The 17,901-nt window shown below is 38.1% G+C and overlaps 1 protein-coding gene across 1 annotated transcript in view; it reads right to left on the reverse strand.

Annotated features, from left to right (window-relative positions):
• CPSF2 (cleavage and polyadenylation specific factor 2) overlaps positions 1-17,901 on the reverse strand; it is a 35,303-nt gene that overhangs the window by 11,979 nt on the left and 5,423 nt on the right. Inside the window, exons 3-11 of the mRNA XM_008698489.2 lie at positions 14,525-14,699; positions 13,070-13,229; positions 12,885-12,990; positions 11,786-11,915; positions 9,943-10,058; positions 8,388-8,575; positions 7,306-7,596; positions 2,064-2,164; positions 578-778 (exon numbers count right to left, since the gene is read on the reverse strand). Of these exons, the coding sequence (XP_008696711.1) occupies positions 578-778; positions 2,064-2,164; positions 7,306-7,596; positions 8,388-8,575; positions 9,943-10,058; positions 11,786-11,915; positions 12,885-12,990; positions 13,070-13,229; positions 14,525-14,673 (1,442 nt within the window). The 5' untranslated portion in view covers positions 14,674-14,699. The remainder of the gene's footprint in view (positions 1-577; positions 779-2,063; positions 2,165-7,305; positions 7,597-8,387; positions 8,576-9,942; positions 10,059-11,785; positions 11,916-12,884; positions 12,991-13,069; positions 13,230-14,524; positions 14,700-17,901) is intronic.

Raw genomic sequence — 17,901 nt, forward strand, 5'->3', positions numbered from 1 at the left:
ACTTCACACATCACCATCCATCAAAAATTCTCCCTATCCTATTTCTCCAGTGCATGTCCCTTACCCTCTTTCTTTCTTTTAGATTTATTCGAGAGAGCTCACGAGCGAGTGGGGGGAGGGGCAGAGGGAGAGGGAGGGAGACTCTCTAGCAGACTCCCCGCTGAGCAGGGAGCCCCATGCAGGGCTCAATCCCAGGACCCTGAGATCATGACCTGAGCCAAAATCAAGAGTCAGAGGCTCAACCTACTGAGCCACCCAGGTGCCCCCTTACCCTCTCTTTTTAAGTGGGGGAAAAAAGTCTTGCTCATTTTTTAAAACTTTTCACATACCTAGGTAATGAAACTACTACTTTGCCTTTAATATTAATTCTTGAGATGTACCTCAACCTTTCTATTTTATACTATACTGTCAAACTATACAAGTCCTCTGTATCTTTCAAAGTGGAGGACTCAGAAACTATCAAAGTACAGGATGTGACCAGAAAAGCCAAATTTACTTAGTTGCAACGATACCCTGAGTTATACACAAAATACACAGTCTACTCTGGAAGAAAGAAAAGCTCGTTTTGTTCACATACTTGATAATTTCTCCATATTCATCCCATTTAATTCTTTCTTCTGGGGCAGGAAACATAGGGTAAGACTTTTTAGCCTGTTTGAAGAAACTTCCTTTACGACTACCTTCACCTTTCATCATCAGATCATGCTTAGTCTTATGAGCCGACGGCTGGTCAATGTCTTCCTCAACATCACTCTCATCACTGGAATCTATGTCTGCCCTAAGAGGATTGTGGAACAGATAAAGGTCATAAAGTCCCCATAAGATTTTGAATTAATATTCACAAAATTATTTCTGAATTAATTCAGTGATAGTAATTTTATTGGATTGATAATTTTGTAAAATAGCATTAACTGCCAGTTAATAAATACACATTCATACTAGCACTGAAAGTATCAACTATACTCAATTAAAAAAATTTTTTAAGTAACACAACACACTAAAGTACATCATAATCAATGGAGGAAAACACACACACACACACACACACACACACACTACAGAGGAATAAAGAAAACAATGATGGCATTGTCTGAAACTGGCTGCCAGAAACAAAGTAGTGAAGTCTGTAAACTGCTAATCCATATTCCCAGTAAAAATATTATTCAAATATAAGTATAAAAAAAACAAAAAACAACCAGAAAAATCTGATGGAGGTTACTGCCTGCAGATACGCAGTCCATGAAACAAAAATCAAAGGAATTTCTTCAGAGAGAAGGGAGGATGATACCATGTAGCAATATGGCCACATAAGGGAGGAGTAAGAAAAAGAAATTAGAAGTATGTGTGCAGGGGCGCCTGGGTGGCGTAGTCGTTAAGCGTCTGCCTTCGGCTCAGGGCGTGATCCCGGCGTTAGGGGATCGAGCCCCACATCAGGCTCCTCTGCTATGAGCCTGCTTTTTCCTCTCCCACTCCCCCTGCTTGTGTTCCCTCTCTCGCTGGCTGTCTCTGTCAACTAAATAAAAAAAATCTTTAAAAAAAAAAAAAAAAAAAAAAAAACAAAATTGATTTTTTAAAAACAAAACAAAAAAATTAGCACTGAAAGAACTTGGCATTCTAGTACCATTTAAAAATGTTAACAAAAATAGTGACGTCAATAGAAAATTTAAGTATTTTTTTTTTTAATTTAAATTCAAGTTAGTTAACATATAGTATATTATTAGTTCAGGGTACAGTTTAGTGATTCATCAGCTGCATATAACACCCAGTACTCATCACATCACGTGCCCTCCTTAATGCCCATCACCCAGTTACCCCAGCCCCCACCCACCCACCTCCCCTTCAGCAACCCTCAATTTGTTCCTTATACTCAAGAGTCTTTTACGGTTTGTCTCCCTCTCTGTCTTTATCTTATTTTATTTTTCATTCCCTTCCCCTGTGCTCATCTGTTTTGTTTCTCAAGGAAAATTTAAATATTTTCAAATAAACTTTAGTATCTTAGAAATAAGTTCTTAAATTACATGTAATTTACATATAAGCTTCTAATCTGTCTGAAAATAACTCACTCTTTTGACTGCTCAAGTTTTTTTGCCGCTTCTTTCTTTAGTTTCTCTTTTTCCAAGTATTCTTCTAGTTCTTTCCCTTCAAGCTTCACACGTTTCCTCAACTAGAGAAAAACAGCAGACAGGAGGAAGCATCGGTATCAGGGGTCAGACGGTGGGGTGTAAGATGTAGCACATCGGTGAATTTATCATCTTAAATTTGACATTATTCAAGTTCCCATTCCATGCAATTACAGATCCTATTTAGATTAGCACCAAAATTGAGCTGCCACATTTCTAGACTGGGTTTAATTTAAACTGGTTAAAAATCACCAATCGGGAAAAGAAAATACAGATTAAGTATTTTTATATTTTGGAGTAGGTGAGGCCTACGCAGGACATAAAACCCAAAGCCACAAAGGAGAAGATGAGTAAATACGGCAACATGAAAAAAAAATAAATCTCTTTGACATTTAAAAATCTCATAAAATTATAGGGAATGGAGAAAATTATTCACAGCACTACATGACTATCAGAAGCTCTTTTCTCCTACGAGCTCTTCCACATCAGTTAAAAAAAAAAAAAGATGAGCAACACATCAAAAAAGGACAAATCCATACATAAGCGATTTACAAAATAAGAAAAACAACTAACAGCTATGAAAAGATATCTCGTTTTGCTGAGTTTTGAAAAATGCAAAATATTTTGAAATGTAATACCATTTCATTTTCTTAAGATTTTATTTATTTATTTATTTGAGAGAGAGAGAGGGAGAGCACGCTCGAGCAAGGGGCGGGCACAATGTGGAGAGGGAGAAGCAGACTCCCCAGTGAGCAGGGAGCCCGACGTGGGGCTCAATCCCAGGACTCAGGGATCATGACCTGAGCTAAAGACAGACACTTAACTGACTGAGCCTCCCAGACATCACCGTAATACCATTTTATAATCTATTAGACTGGCAATGTTAATTACTATGTATCTATGGAAAAATTAGCACAACTATGGTAGACGGCAATTTGCCAACATCTCAACATAAAAATGTGCTTGTCATTTGACACAGCATTTCTACTTCTAAGAATTTATCCTAGAGAAACAATCACAAGTGTGAGGGAAAAAGTACATTGCAGCAATGTTTGTAATGGTAAAAAACTGTACCCAACTTTAAAATCCATCAACATGGGATGATTAAATCAGGTGTCTCAAACTTTTTAATCTCAGGATTGCCTTAGACTCCTTAAAATTACTGAAAACCCCAAAGAATTTGGGGGGTTTTCTGTAGATTACATTTATTAACGTCTACCCTATCAGAATAAGAGTTTTAAAATATTCACCTGTTCACTAAAAAATAATAAAACCATTGCATAGTAACATTATCATGTTTTTACAAAAGATCATTATATTTTTTAAAGCAAAAAAAAAATAGTGGAAAGCATGGCATTATTTTACATTTTTGCAAGTCTCTTTAATGTCTAGCTCAATAGAAGACAGCTGGATCCTCACATCTGCCGAATTCAATCTCCTGCGATATGTTGTTTTGGTTAAAGCATCTGAAGAAAATGCAGCCTCACACAGATGTATAATTGGAAAAGGGAAAAATATTTAAATAGAGTTTCCATGAATATTCCTTGGTACTACATTAAAACTCAAAAACAGGTGGTTTCTTAAAGATTAGTTGTAATGTGGAATCTGAAACCAACAAATTCTTATACTGTTATATGAAAATTTATTGATTTATCTTGCACTTTGAATGGCTCTTTTATCCGTGCACTATTTTGTACCGACAGGCATCGGTTATTTGCAAAATACTGGTTCACCAAGTTACACAGATCTTACAAATGTTGACAGTATTTCAAAAATCACATTTGCAAATATCACCACCAATCTCATCAGCAAAGCCTTCTAAGTTTAAGTTGTCAATCACATGGTGATGAGCATCGCTTTCCAAAATTCTACTTCTTACTTGAAAGTCTGAATTTCATCAGATTTAGGCAACAAGTGGTATCAATTGTTTTCCTTAGAGTGACAAGCTCAACTTATTCATCTTTGAGAGAATATCTGCCGAAAAGCCAAGTCTGAATAACCATGCCATTATTTCAAGTAAAAATGGCGTTCCAGGAAAAAAGTGCCCAGTTAACTCAGCTCAGTGATACAAGCGGCTCTCTCCGAGACAAACGTCTTGTGTTAGTATGCAACATGGCTGCTATGTGCGTACTTCCCGTCTTGCCGTCTAGATTGTTTTTACAAACTTTCTACTCAAAGGATTTAATAAAATTAATAACTTTTACTGCTTTGTCAAGAACGTGCTTCAGTGAAACTTCGAGTGTGTGCTGATGTACAAGGCGGTGGCTGCTGCTGGCTGATGCCACCGCTGGATTTACGCTAAGGCACCAGCACCTTTCCCACCGCTGCTTTGACTCTGCAATGTTAAATGCAGGCACGGTGAAAAGGCAAACAACACCTTGATATTACTATCAGAAGTGGTTTTGACCTTAGGCACTCCCTGAAAGGGTCTCAGCCCCCTATGGGGCCCTCACACCATACTCTGAGAACCACTGGATTCAATTATCACAGTACATATATACACATGTGTTATTATAAAGTTACTAAAAGGAATTCATTTATTTGAAAACACTTGGATGTTTAGAATACAGCCATCTGTGCATGAGAAGTCGGGATAGCGGTTTCCCTCGGAGGGGAAGGACCCGGAAGGGGATGTGTGAGGTCCTGCTGATACTTCTTGGTCTGGGTACAAGCTAGACAGAGGTATTCGGTTTGTGAACGTGTACCACACTGTGCACTTCAACATGCATACTTCCAGCATATGTTACGTGGCAATGGACACTTAAAAAATCTGTACTTTTTTGGCCAGAGTAAATCTGTAGGAAGTGTTGCTATTGTCTGAGATGGGGAAGACTCAGAGAAGAGTTAAGTCTGGGACTAGGGGGAGGAGAAAGAGCATAGTGCTTTGCATATGACCAAATAGAGGGAAAAACTGATAGGTCATGAAGAGAGAAGGCATAAATACAGAAGAAACATCCCTACAAGGGGAGAAGGAAAAGAATCCTAAGAGTTAGTACTACTTATTAAAATGTCAAAAACCTAATGTTTCAAGTTACAGCTCCAAATGTCCTTTTCTATTTTTTTCAAACTGAAACCGTTTTTAATATTCTTTTATTAATTCCTCAAATGGCCTATGCCTATCAACCTTAATTGAATTTCTAGTAATCATTATTTTCAAATTCAGTATTTCATAGCTGATTAAACTATTTCAAGTATTTCAAAGAGCTCTTTCAATTTTTTTCCTTAAGATTTATTTATTTATTTTAGAGAGAAAGAGCGTGTGCATGCATATGCACGTGGAGAGGGGGAGGCCAGAGGGAGAGGGAGAATCTCAAGCAGACTCCCCGCTGAGCGTAGGAGCCTGACTAGGGACTCCATCTCACAACCTTACAACCCTGAGATTATGACCTGAGCTGAAATCAAAAGCTGGCTGCTTAACTAAGTGAGCCACCCAGGTGCCCCTGAGTTCTTTTAATTTTTAAAGAAAACTCCATGTTTCTAAGCTATTAAATAATCCAAAGGACAGTTTTCACTTTGATACGCTTGCTGCAAATCCTTCCTCAACAATTCTGTATTTACAGTGAATGTATATGAGATTCTAGTTACTATTTTTGTGCTTTTCTTAAGTAAAGTTAAAGACTAAGGTACACTTATCACTCAGCTTCTACCAAACAACATTCCTTAACATGGCTACTAGGAAGGAAAAATAAAAAAGTCATCTACAACTGTGCCCAACTTTGGCGGTTATTAGCCCATTCAGTATCAATTGCTACAGACTTCACAGTTAATGATACTAGCTAGCTTTGAAAAATTGATAGATGTGATGGGCTGGTTATTAAGCAAAATGATCTTTTGGCATATTGGTGACTTGGCTACTTGTTTTGCTCCCATTAACAAGAGATAAAGCAGCAAATGCAGATACAGGAACAAGTTCGGCTCTTCAATGGGGAGAAGATAAGGGGATTCTTGTCTGACTGCTTCTAATTCTTAGCTAAGTTTGAAACAACTTCATGTGCTATGGGTGAGGGCTGAGATGAGCTGTAGGATTTTTAAAGAGAAGGAAGGTATGAAGCTATCTAACTGGAGAGTAGGAAAAGGAGTATCTTAGGGAATGTTGGGTTGGTGCTGGGCGCCCGTCTGAGATGCGAGGTAATGAATGTGAAGGGCAACCTGCCCACACAGTAGTGTGTTTAACGCTAGTAACATAAAGGTTGCTTGAGTATAGGAACAGTTAAGCAAATGGTTCAAAGCTTTGCCAGGTGAGTACAATAAACAGGAGGGTAACAGAGTTAAAGGTGTTTGTAAAATAATGATGGACCACTGCCTAGAAGCTGGAGCAATGATGGATAGTAAAAGTGGCAAGGTTCACAAATTTAAAGTCCCAATGGAACCAAAGAATTGTTGGCATGGGAGTATTAGAGCAAGTCAGCTGTAAGATCAGAGTGGGATGCTTGAGCCGGACATCTTCAGAGGTAACCCGTAACAAGGTGAAGGGTACGACCACAAGAGTAGACAGTATGATTGTGGGAAAGGATGGCTAAGGTGGAATGGAGGAAAAGATCATTACGAAATTAGGTGTCAAGGAACTGAGAGGGGCAAGGACTTGGACAGACCACACATATGAACACTAGAGTCATCAAGAATGCAGCCCTGAGTGAGTGGACAGGAAGACTGTGGACCAGGGTGAAAGTCACCAATGAAGGACAGAGAATGACCAAGAGATCAATAAATGTCAGAAGGGGTCAGGGTATTGTCAAGTCTGATGACATGACCTAGAGAGGGAAGAGAAATGGCTTGAAAGCTGCATAACAGAAAAAGGACACCTACCCCACCCAAAGTACATAAAGCATGAAAGAGGAAAAAAAGAGCGTCTATTTGAGAGGCCTACAGGAAAAAGACTATTGTTACAAAACAGCCAGATTTCAATTAGGGAAAGGATGTGAAAAGAACTTTTCAAAGAGCACTTGAGAATACAGGATATGTGACACCTTCTGGGCACAGCTCCAGAGGATACCATGGAAGGGTTAAAGAATGAAAATTTCCAATTAAGGAGCTCTGAAACTTGTGCTATTAAAGACTCTCTACTGTTACTCTGATAAAAATCTGGAAACAATTTCAAGTTTCATTTTTTATCACTGATTTCTATAAACATCATGCATATGTCCCCCAAACAGTTTTACGACAAAGTTCACATACAAGCACTTACCTCTATTTCTGTAATTTTTTCAGAAGGATTATCAATTAGGAAACGTGCTAAAGTCCCAGGAGTAGTTCTGTAAGTTAGAATGATTGAGTTTTTAGGGTCCTGACACCACTGAATGAAGAGATCCCTTGAAAATCCACATTCCAGGTCGGGCTGGCTGGCGAGTACCACTTTGGGGCTAGGTACCCGAGCCAAGTCAGAAAGACCATGACATAAAGAGAGATGGCGAAACTGAAATGGATTATTTCTTTTGTCTTCAAAACATCTCATCAATTTGTCACTCATCCATTCTACCTAATATGGGGGGAAAGGATGACCATAATTAGAAAATACTAGATTATAACTGTAATGTCTTTCACAAAGTCTAGAAGTTCATGTTCTGTCTTCTTTGAAGTCTTCACCACCAATGGTTCTTTAAACTTGTACCATTCTGATGAGCAGCTTATTTTTTGTTCTGTTCCCCATTTGATCCTCCCACCCCATAGTTCATCCCTAAAAATCCAAATTTGCCTATTTCAGTTACAACTCACCTTAAATCTCACTAAGAAAGCAAAGTTTTATTTTTTTTTAGCATTTTTTAATGGTTTTTTATTATATTATGTTAGTCACCATACAGTACATCCCCAGTTTCCGATGTAAGGCTCGATGATTCATTAGTTGCGTATAACACCCAGTGCACCATGCAATACAAAGTGTAAGTTTTAAATAAATATCTTACCCAAGATTGCAATTTCAAGGGAAAGAGCTTATTCAGAAAGAAGAGAAAAATGGATTCTAACATTTATGTCCTATAAGGTAGGGTCTACTTTTGTCCCCATTTTACAGATTGTGATACCAAGCATTAAAGGAGAAGCAACTTCCCCAATCTGTAAGATGTGGACAAAAACAGAACCTACTTCATAGGGTCTAGAAGGACTAAATGAAATATTCCATGTGAACACACAGAACAAGTGGTTCGCTACCATTATCATCATCAACCTCTTCAACAGAAAAATAAGATCTAAAGGGCAACTAAAACATTGTTTTCCGTAAGTCCAATTTCTGTAGCAAACTTCGGTATTACAAATGACACCATGAAAACAAACCTGGGACTTGGAAAACTCCACCACATTATAGCTGACATTATTGAGGAGTGCCAGTGAGTAGACGCCCAGACCTGCATCTTTAGTTCTCCAGATTTGATCAAGGAGTTGAGCAAGTTCCAAAACTCTGCCTGCAGTGTCCACTGCTATTAAGACATTTCCATCACCTCGAAGTGTTTCCAGGACATTTGCTAGAAAACAAGAATGTAAAATCCACAGAGAATGTAACAATACCTTGCTGCAAAATTAAAGATGACTTTTTCTCCAGTATAAAGACTACAATTTATAAATAAGCAATTATTAGGCTAGGTACACAATTTTTAAAATTCCACTCAGGTTATTACAACTACTTTTTATTCTATGAATGTATCTTCATAGGAGTGAAAAACAATGCCATTTTAATTCTCAATTATTTTTCACTGAAAAAGTGTGAATCAGTGGTCCCCAGCCCTTTTCACCCATAGTACACATAGAAAATGACATTTGTACAGTACGCTGGGGCCAATTATTTTATAACTTTGTTATAAATAATTCCCAAATTTATACACACAAATACACACATTCATACTTTCTCTTTTATACATACACATTTTGTGTGTGTGTATGCCTACACGATAAAATATAGATCAAATTCCCTCTTCCAACCAAAGTTATCTTTAGGAGTGGATTTCCTCGCTCTACATTAAAGTCAGCTTGGAAACATTTGGTAAAACCAAACTCTAGCAAAAACAAACAAAAAAACACAAGAACTGAATACCTTCTTAAAGCGAATACAACACAGTACACAAGCTCTGCTTTTTAAGTAGATGGATGAAAGCAGTGGTTTCAAACATGTTTAAAAGTAGAATCTAACTTTCCTGTTGAAATCCCATGTAGCTTACAAAAAAGGAGTAAGAAGGTAAAGCAGCTGGAGCTAAAGCAGAAGCAATGGGGGATGGCCCAGAGGCTCCTCTTTAGAACCGGGACGACTAGATGAGCGTGCAAGACGCCCGACACCAAAAGCAGTGGACTATTTGCAGCCTCATGGATCTCCTCTGCTCATTTTTCTTTTAGAGCGTAAATTTTTTCTAATAGAGTTCTATGAGCTCTTTATATATTCTGGCATTCCCTAGACATCTACAAGTGAATGCCAGGTAGAGCTAGCTACGTGCTGAATAACAGGGAGAAGTCAATCTCTATCCTTATCCCACAAAAGCTAAATTGAAACCAAATAAAGCATCTTTTTGTACAAAATGATGATATGGTCTCATAATGTTTTCCCAAAAAGATTAGAGTTAGGGGCGCCTGGGTGGCTCAGTTGGTTAAGCATCTGACTCTTGATTTTGGCTATGATCTCAGGGTCCTGAGATTAAGACTTTCGTGGGGCTCCACACTGGGCGTGGAGGCTGTTTAAGATTCTCTCTCTCCCTCTGCCCCTCCCCCACCTCTCCGTCTTTAAAAAAAAAAAAAATTAGAGTTACCAATCTCTCACGACAAGAAAAGTGTTAAACAAAATAGAAGAAACAGTAATTCATACTACCACGCACCTCCATAGAGGATAGTACTATGTAATACGTACTCAGAAGTTGCTCGTCTCTCTGTTTTCTCCTAGGCTGCACGTACGTAGCATTAAAGGAATCTGTGATAAGCAGGGAGGGTCTGCTTAGCATTTCCAGGGAACATCCATTTAAATGGCTATAACAAAGTTGAAGAAGAGGAATATTTTATTGCACTTCAAATAAACTGCTTATCTTACCTAAAAAATTAAAAACTTTCTTTTATAAGATTTTTCCTTCCCTAACTATAAAAGGACACATGCTCATTAATAGGAAATCTAGTAGGTTAAAAAAAAAAAAAAAAAGGAATATTAAGATCTTCCAGAGTACTATCACTCAGAGAAATTGATATATTTTGGTATACATCCTTCTAAGCATACAAATACACTTTCCTATGCATATATATACTGATGTATTTCATAAATGCGGCACCTCATGTATATGCCTCTATATTCAGTTTTATACCCTGGTTTTCTCCCATGACACTAAAATTGGTTTCTAAACCTATTTTTTAACAATTGTAAAAACCTCCTACTGTGTATTTTATTTGATCACTTCCCTTTGTTTAGGTTACTTTTCTTGTCATTATAAATAATCTCAAAGAACATTTTCGCAAAAAGCTTCAACTGCATTTCCGACTGTATCTTTAGGACACATTCCTAGAAATTATTTACTACAATATACAATTTTGCTAAATGGCTTTCCAGAAAGATTTAACCATTTTCAGAAAGCTCTCCCTTTTCCAGAAAGGCTCAACCAAAAAGAATGAGCAACTCACTAAATATTTCCTGGAAGAACACTACCATTTAAAAATCATTTTAATAATATTTAATTTTAAAAAGAATTACCATTTAAATTTTTTGACTTTTATAACTTTCGTCCATTTTGTAACTGGCATCTTTTTGATTGGTCAATACCTGGTCTTATACACGTAAGCCTTTAGCCAACATGCTGCAAATATTTTCCCTACTTTACTGTTCTTTAGTTTATTGTGTCAGATGTTTTGAATCTACATATAATCAAATCTATCAAAGTTTTCCTTTGTAACTTTGTCCATTGCCTTTACACTCACAAACTCTTTTTCATATCAGAAATTAGACTCACTCGTATTGTTTCATTTTCTATTTAATTCTAATCTATCTGAAATTTATTTGTTATGTGGTAAAAAAAAAAGAAAGAAAAAGAAAAAGAAAGAAAGAAAACACCACCACAAACTTTTTATCAAAATGCTTGAATACCATTTAATTCACTCAAATATCCATACTGCCCTCATTAATCTGTGATTACAAGAGCCTAAAACTTATTAGTCTTATCTATTTCTAAATACACAAAAGATCTTGAGGCTACTGTCATCTCATACAAAATTCTGTGAACTTAATGTACAGAAATTACAAAAGAAGCCTCTATGAAACTAAACACCAAAACAATTTTATAGTAATGCTGTGAGTACAAAATGAAGTATTTAAAATTACCACTACTGTGTCCCCTTTTAAAAGGAGTCTGACTTTAAATATAGTCATATCATAATTACTAACTTTACAAAAAAAAAAAAAAGCCACCCACAAAGTCCCTTTAAATACCAGGTCAAGTAGCATATAAAATATAATTTTACATAGTAAAATTAATCTCCTTTGCAACATCTCCAGGGAGATATCTGTTTTACAAAGTGGATATTTACATGTCAATTTGTAAAATACGTTATCTCTTATATCAAAGTTTCCCCTTACAATGCAAAAAATTCACTATTTGAGGCTTTTAAGTAGTTCTAGATTTCTAGTTAAAAAAAAAAAGAACTCTTTAATTTTCCCTCCAAAGAATGAAACAATAGCAACTGCATTCCATTAGCTTTTATCTTGATATACCTACATCTCCCTCTTGTGGTTAAAGTCAACTGCGTAAACAATTTCTTCTTCTCCATCTTTGACTATTTTCCATATTGTTCCACCTATCATATGACCAGCGGGCAGAGGTGTGATAGACAAGCCATGTCCTTTACCTATGTCAGTAAGACAGTGACAACACTCAGATTTCTTTTACAAGCCGAGAGAAAGCTTATTTATAAACTACTTTTATTATCTAATATATGCAGTGATACAAAATCCCAAAGTAAAAAGGCAAACAGTGAAAATGCAAGTCTCACTCTCCTGGGCCCCAGCTACTCCATTCCCTCACTGTAGACAAACACTCTTGTTTTGTTATGAAATCTTACATATCTGTGTTCATAAACTGAAATATTACAAAGAGATTGGATTTAAAAGCCAGCGCCCTATTAAATTACTTAGTATGAATGGATAAATTTGAACATTTATATGGTACACAATCATCCAATGTTTCCATTTTTGCTAACCTCTAAACTGACAGAGTAACAATTCAAATCTCATGGTAAAAAATGTATCCTACGTAAAAAATGAAGTACAAGCCAAACTGCTGTGACTTTACTTCTTGACGAGATCATCAGAGTCCGCCGTGGCACCAGTTTCTCAATTTCGACGCAAGGCTTCGTACTTAATACATCTCTCTCCATACGTGAGAAATCTATTCGTAACAGGGGACCTTCTGACCTCAATAAATAATAAACTTCTTAATACCCAATTCTAGAATTCAGTTATCTTCTACTATGCTGCCATGGCACTGCATTTCCTTCAAGACTTCAATCACTACATTTAGTCATCTGAGCCCCTCACCCTAACCGTGTACTTCAAGAACGAGGGCCTGGCACGTTACCTGTGCCCATCACATACAGTGAACACTAAATAAGTCTTTCCCAAGTTAAATGTGAAAAAGGCTTCAGCTATTAACATTGTGTTAGTATTTAGTTTGGAATATTTTAAAATCCAAATGACTTGGGAGAAGTTCAGAGTTCCAAATCAGAACATGCTAATTTCTTTTTCAGACCACAGGGCCTATGATTTTTACTACCAACACCCCTTGCACTTTTCAAGGTCGGTTAAACCCCATTTTTTACCTTTCAAATTCACAATCTGAGAGAATTTTAACTGTTGTATTTTATCAAAGGCTGCATCCACATCATCTAACGTAAAGAGTGTAAAGTCTTCTGTATTGTGTCGAGACTGAAAGAAGAACACAAATCAGAGGTCAAACATGATCACAGCAGGAGTGTAAAAAGCGTTTTTTAATTGCTTGAGTTACCTGGTAAAGATCATACATGAACATCTGCCCCATTTTATAAACAGGAATGGTCGCGTAGATAGCACAGTTCAGACCCAACTTCCCAACGGCGTACGGGAGGGCACCGAGATGAAGGGGATCGGGGTGGGACAACAGTACCGCATCAATTTGGTGAACGTGCCTAGGAGAACATGATCAAAATGCCTTCTCAATTTCTCCAATCTTGGGTTTTTTTTTTTAATAATAATTTTTTATTATGTTATGTTAGTCACCATACAGTACATCCCTAGTTTTTGATGAAAAGTTCCATGATTCATTACTTGCGTATAACACCCAGTGCACCATGCAATACGTGCCCTCCTTACTACCCATCACCGGTCTATCCCAGTCCCCCACCCCCCTTCCCTCTGAGGCCCTCAGTTTGTTTCCCAGAGTCCACAGTCTCTCTTGGTTCATTCCCCCTTCTGATTACCACCCCTTCCTTCTTCCCTTTCTTCTCCTACCGATCTTCCTACTTCTTATGTTCCATAAATGAGTGAAGCCATATAAGAGTAAAGACTAGGCTGGGGTAAAAGAGCAAAAGAGCTAAAATTATGATACCTATCAGTATGAGTTATTACTACCCCCATCCTGCATAGATACCAAAAGTATGGTATGTGTTGCACAAAACAAATGATGTCTATACACATAAAAAAAAAGAAAAGAAAAAGAGAACGAATGGATTCACACATAAGTTGATTCTGAAAGGCTATTTCACATACTATTAATTAAAGTTCAAGAACTCAACTTGAAATTTCAGAAATTGTTAGGGAGAAGATATTTAAATGGCCACAGATTTATTATGGATTTTTGCCTCTGCTTTTTACCATGGTGACTGACAGCACATTCACTATAGTGAAACTTTAATTAATAAAGCATATGCTCTCACTGACAAAAGAAATTAGAAAAAAAAATGTCTTGCTACAAGTTCTAAGCTTTTACCTATTTAAGTTCTCTTTCCTTCCATAATTAGTATAAAACTACAGCATAACTGGATTTTTCTTTGATGGATTAGTACCCTTTTGTATTTTATGGTCATTATTCTGGGCACCAAAGCTCAATATGGAGGATGAAAAGAGATAGAAAGTAAGCTAACGTGATCTCATGGCAGACCTTCCACATGGAGGGTTTTTCCTCCCTTCAAATTCTTATACCCTTATTCTTCTCTAAAATTACGGTGCAAAAATCTCTACTGAGATCCATTAGTCAATTAACACTTAACATTTTACTGAATTTCAATAAACACAGCTCATATTGCAATCAAAACTTTACAAATGGAAACAGTCACTGGCTCTTTGGCGTAAGTAAAACTAAGTCTTTTACTATAAATTAAAATAGAGCAAAGAAAGCAAACACTGTGTATCATCAAAATGGTATTACAGTGTAGAAAAGAGAAGCTGAGTTAATAAAAGTCTAGATATATGAAAAGTAACTTACTTCCTCAGGGAATCTATAATATCCATAGAAAAGTGCTCATCCCAGCCACAGTCCAACAGAAATCGAAACTCATCAACTTGCAGAAGATAGCAAAGAGCAGACTCTTCTTGAACCCCAGAGAGGGTAGTTAATTTGATAATAGATGTCATTTTGATCCAAAAACAACCGAGAAAGTCTTTTCAAAAGAAATAAAAATATAATTAAACATACATCATAGTCTAACAAACATAACGTACAAATTAATATTATAGCAAGGTTTTTTTTTTTAAGATTTTATTTATTTATTTGACAGGAGGGAGAAAGAACACAAGCAGGGGGAGCAGAAGGCCAAGGGAGAGGGAGAAGCAGGCTCCCTGCTCTGCAGGGAGCCCAATGTGGGGCTCAATCCTAGGACCCCAGGATCATGACCTGAGCTGAAGGCAGACGCTTAACCCACTGAGATACCCAGCAGCCCCTCAAGTTTCTAAGTGGGCGGAAATTCTATAAACATAGAAAAGAAACACTATTTTTTTAAGGTTGGTCTCCTTATATTTTTCCAGAATTTATTTTTTTAAATTTAACATTTTTTAAAAATATATTTATTTTTATTATGTTCAGTTAGCCAACATACAGTAACATCATTAGTTTCTGATGTAGTGTTCAACGATTCATTTGTTGCATATAACACCCAGCGCTCATCACAACACGTGCCCTCCTTAATACCCTTCACCTGGCTACCCCATGCCCCCCCACCTGAAATCCTCAGTTTGTTTCCCAGAGTCCATAGTCTCTCAAGATTGAAAGCAAACACTTTAAAGAGCTATTTCCATCATTGCTAAGGTTCAAAGTACAAACACGATCTTACACACTTGCTTACAATGCGTCCTTCAGTGGCTCCCCAGTGTGGCTTAATGAAAAGCAGTAGACTTTAGAATCAGACAGTTTCAGATTTGAAACTACTACTAGGTGGTTCTAAGCAATTACTTAACCTTTCCTCAGTTACATAGCCTGGCCTATAAACATGAGTATGAATAATACACATAAAAAGGGTACCTTGGCACACTTAAGCATCCAAATCTTGGTTTCGGCTCAGGTAGAGATCTCAGGGTCATGACATAGAGACCTGCATTCGGCTCTGTGCTCAGCATAGAATCTACTTAAGACTTTCCCTCTGCTCCTCTCCACCTTCCCCACTCCCCCCACTCCCCAGTGCCCGCTCTCTCTCCCCCTCTCTCTACAATCAATCAATCAATCTTATGGGGCACCTGGGTGGCTCAGTCGGTTAAGCATCTGCCTTTGGCTCAGGTCGCGATCCCAGGATCCTGGATCTAGCTCTGTATGGGGCTCCCTGCAGAGCGGGGAGCCTGCTTCTCCATCTCTTCCCTGCTCGTGCTTTCTCTCACTATCTCTGTCGCTATCTCTGTCTCTCAAATAAATAAAATCTTTAAAAATAAATAAATTAAATCTTTAATAATAATACACATAAAAAGGATGCTGGAAGATTTCAAATAATATGTAAATCACCTAGAAAAGAGACTACCAGTTTCCTCAATAAACATGATGAATTAATGAACTCATTCTTAAAGGTGAATTTGTGCTTCCTTTATTTTTATCTGTAATGGCAATGATTTCATTGCATTACAATGATTAGCTTTCATGTCTCTCTCTCTATTAGACCAGTGGTCCTTAAATAAATAGTCCCCCTTCAGAATCTGATAAAAAGCTCTGGACTGTTCCTTCTCCCATGGGTCGTCAAAAAACAAATAAGGTGCACATACACATAGAAATCCACATACTTTTCAAGTGTTGAATGTTAAAAACGCTTGTACTGTAAGGTAAGCAACTAAAAAATAGAGTTAGAATCTTTTTTTTTTTTTTAAGATTTTATTTGTCAGAGAAAGAGAGCAGGAGCAAGGGAGAGAGGCAGAGGGAGAAGCAGGCTCCCCGCCGAGCAAGGAGCCCCATGTGGGACTCGATCCCAGGACCCTGGGATGATGACCTGAGCTGAAGGGAGATGCTTAACCGACTGAGCCACCCACGTGTCCCTAGAGGTAGAATCTTATGTTTGCAAATCCTAAAAGAGAACCTGACACACAGTAGGTGCTCAACATATATTCGATGGAATTTATGTTGGGATGCCTACTGTATATATTTCAAGAAGATATAACATGAACACATCTATTGGGATTGAAGACCTAGAACTGCATGCTATTAAACAGATGTTACAAACACATTCATTAGCAAAGTACAGCCCCAGAGCAACATTTCAGATCTTAGCTCCTTGAAGTAAATTAGCCTTCCCTGGCCAACTATGCAAGTAGGAGAGGTCACACATACCTGATGATCTCCTACCAGCTGCCCAAGGTCCTACCAACAAGCTCCGGGAAACTGTCACCTTTCATGACAGGCTGTCAGGAGACCAATCCCAGCACAGCTTGCATTCTTTTTCTCCCCAGACACAGCCAAAGACCCAAGACTCCTGGGTTGTCCATTATCACTAATATGCTCATCTGCCAGTCGGATCCACTCCTCTACTTTCTATCCCTCCCAAGTCCTTTCAGTACGCCCTCTGGAACGACGCTGCTTACCGTCACCCGTAACCGCACCTTTTCCCTGAAGGTTCTCTTTGTCTGGCAATCTTCACAGGAACTGTTTCTCCTGCAGCATTCTCAAGGTTTTTTTCCTTGTACCCCTGTACCTCCAAAGCAAGACATATGTGTTCCTTGCTCCTCACTGCAGCTTCCAAACCAGATCTTCTTCCTCCTCCAAATACGCCAGGGCCTCTCAGCTGTTTCACTATGAGCCTTCCCGCTTTCCTCCTCACTGCTAGAATCAGTTAATCGGACCTCACTCACTGAGGACTTCAGTTCCTGACTCGGTCCTCATCAGTAACTTCGCTACTTACTGACTCTAGTTCCCTGACTTTCTCAATTCCAATAACTTCATCTCACTTCAGCTCCCCCACCACCGCGGTTATGCCCTGGACCTCATCACCCCTGAGGTGTACCATTTCCAAATGTTCACCTTCCGGCGTCTCCTGCTCTCACGCCCGCCTTGCTTACTCAGTAACCCCACTGCGAAAATCCTTCAGCCTCACCGAATCTCTAATCCACCGACCACTCTTTCACCCTCTCCTGTCTCCATTCATGCCCTTCCTGTTGATCCACAAGCCATCATGAGTATCTTGCAGATCAAGTGTCTGGCTGCTGTGCTCCTTCCTTGCACCAGCCTGGCAAAACTCCAACCCCAACTGACTCCAATCCTTCACTTTGCCTATTCCAGAAACTGAATGTTACCAGAGAAAAAACAATCCCACGACTGTGCTATTTGCTCTTTTAAATTCATGGTCAAAAATCTCAAATGGAAAAAAAATATGTATGTATATCAAATGGGCACTA

This window comes from Ursus maritimus, unplaced genomic scaffold, assembly GCF_017311325.1.
Source record: "Ursus maritimus isolate PB19 unplaced genomic scaffold, ASM1731132v1 scaffold_25, whole genome shotgun sequence".
NCBI classification, from domain to species: Eukaryota; Metazoa; Chordata; class Mammalia; order Carnivora; family Ursidae; genus Ursus; species Ursus maritimus.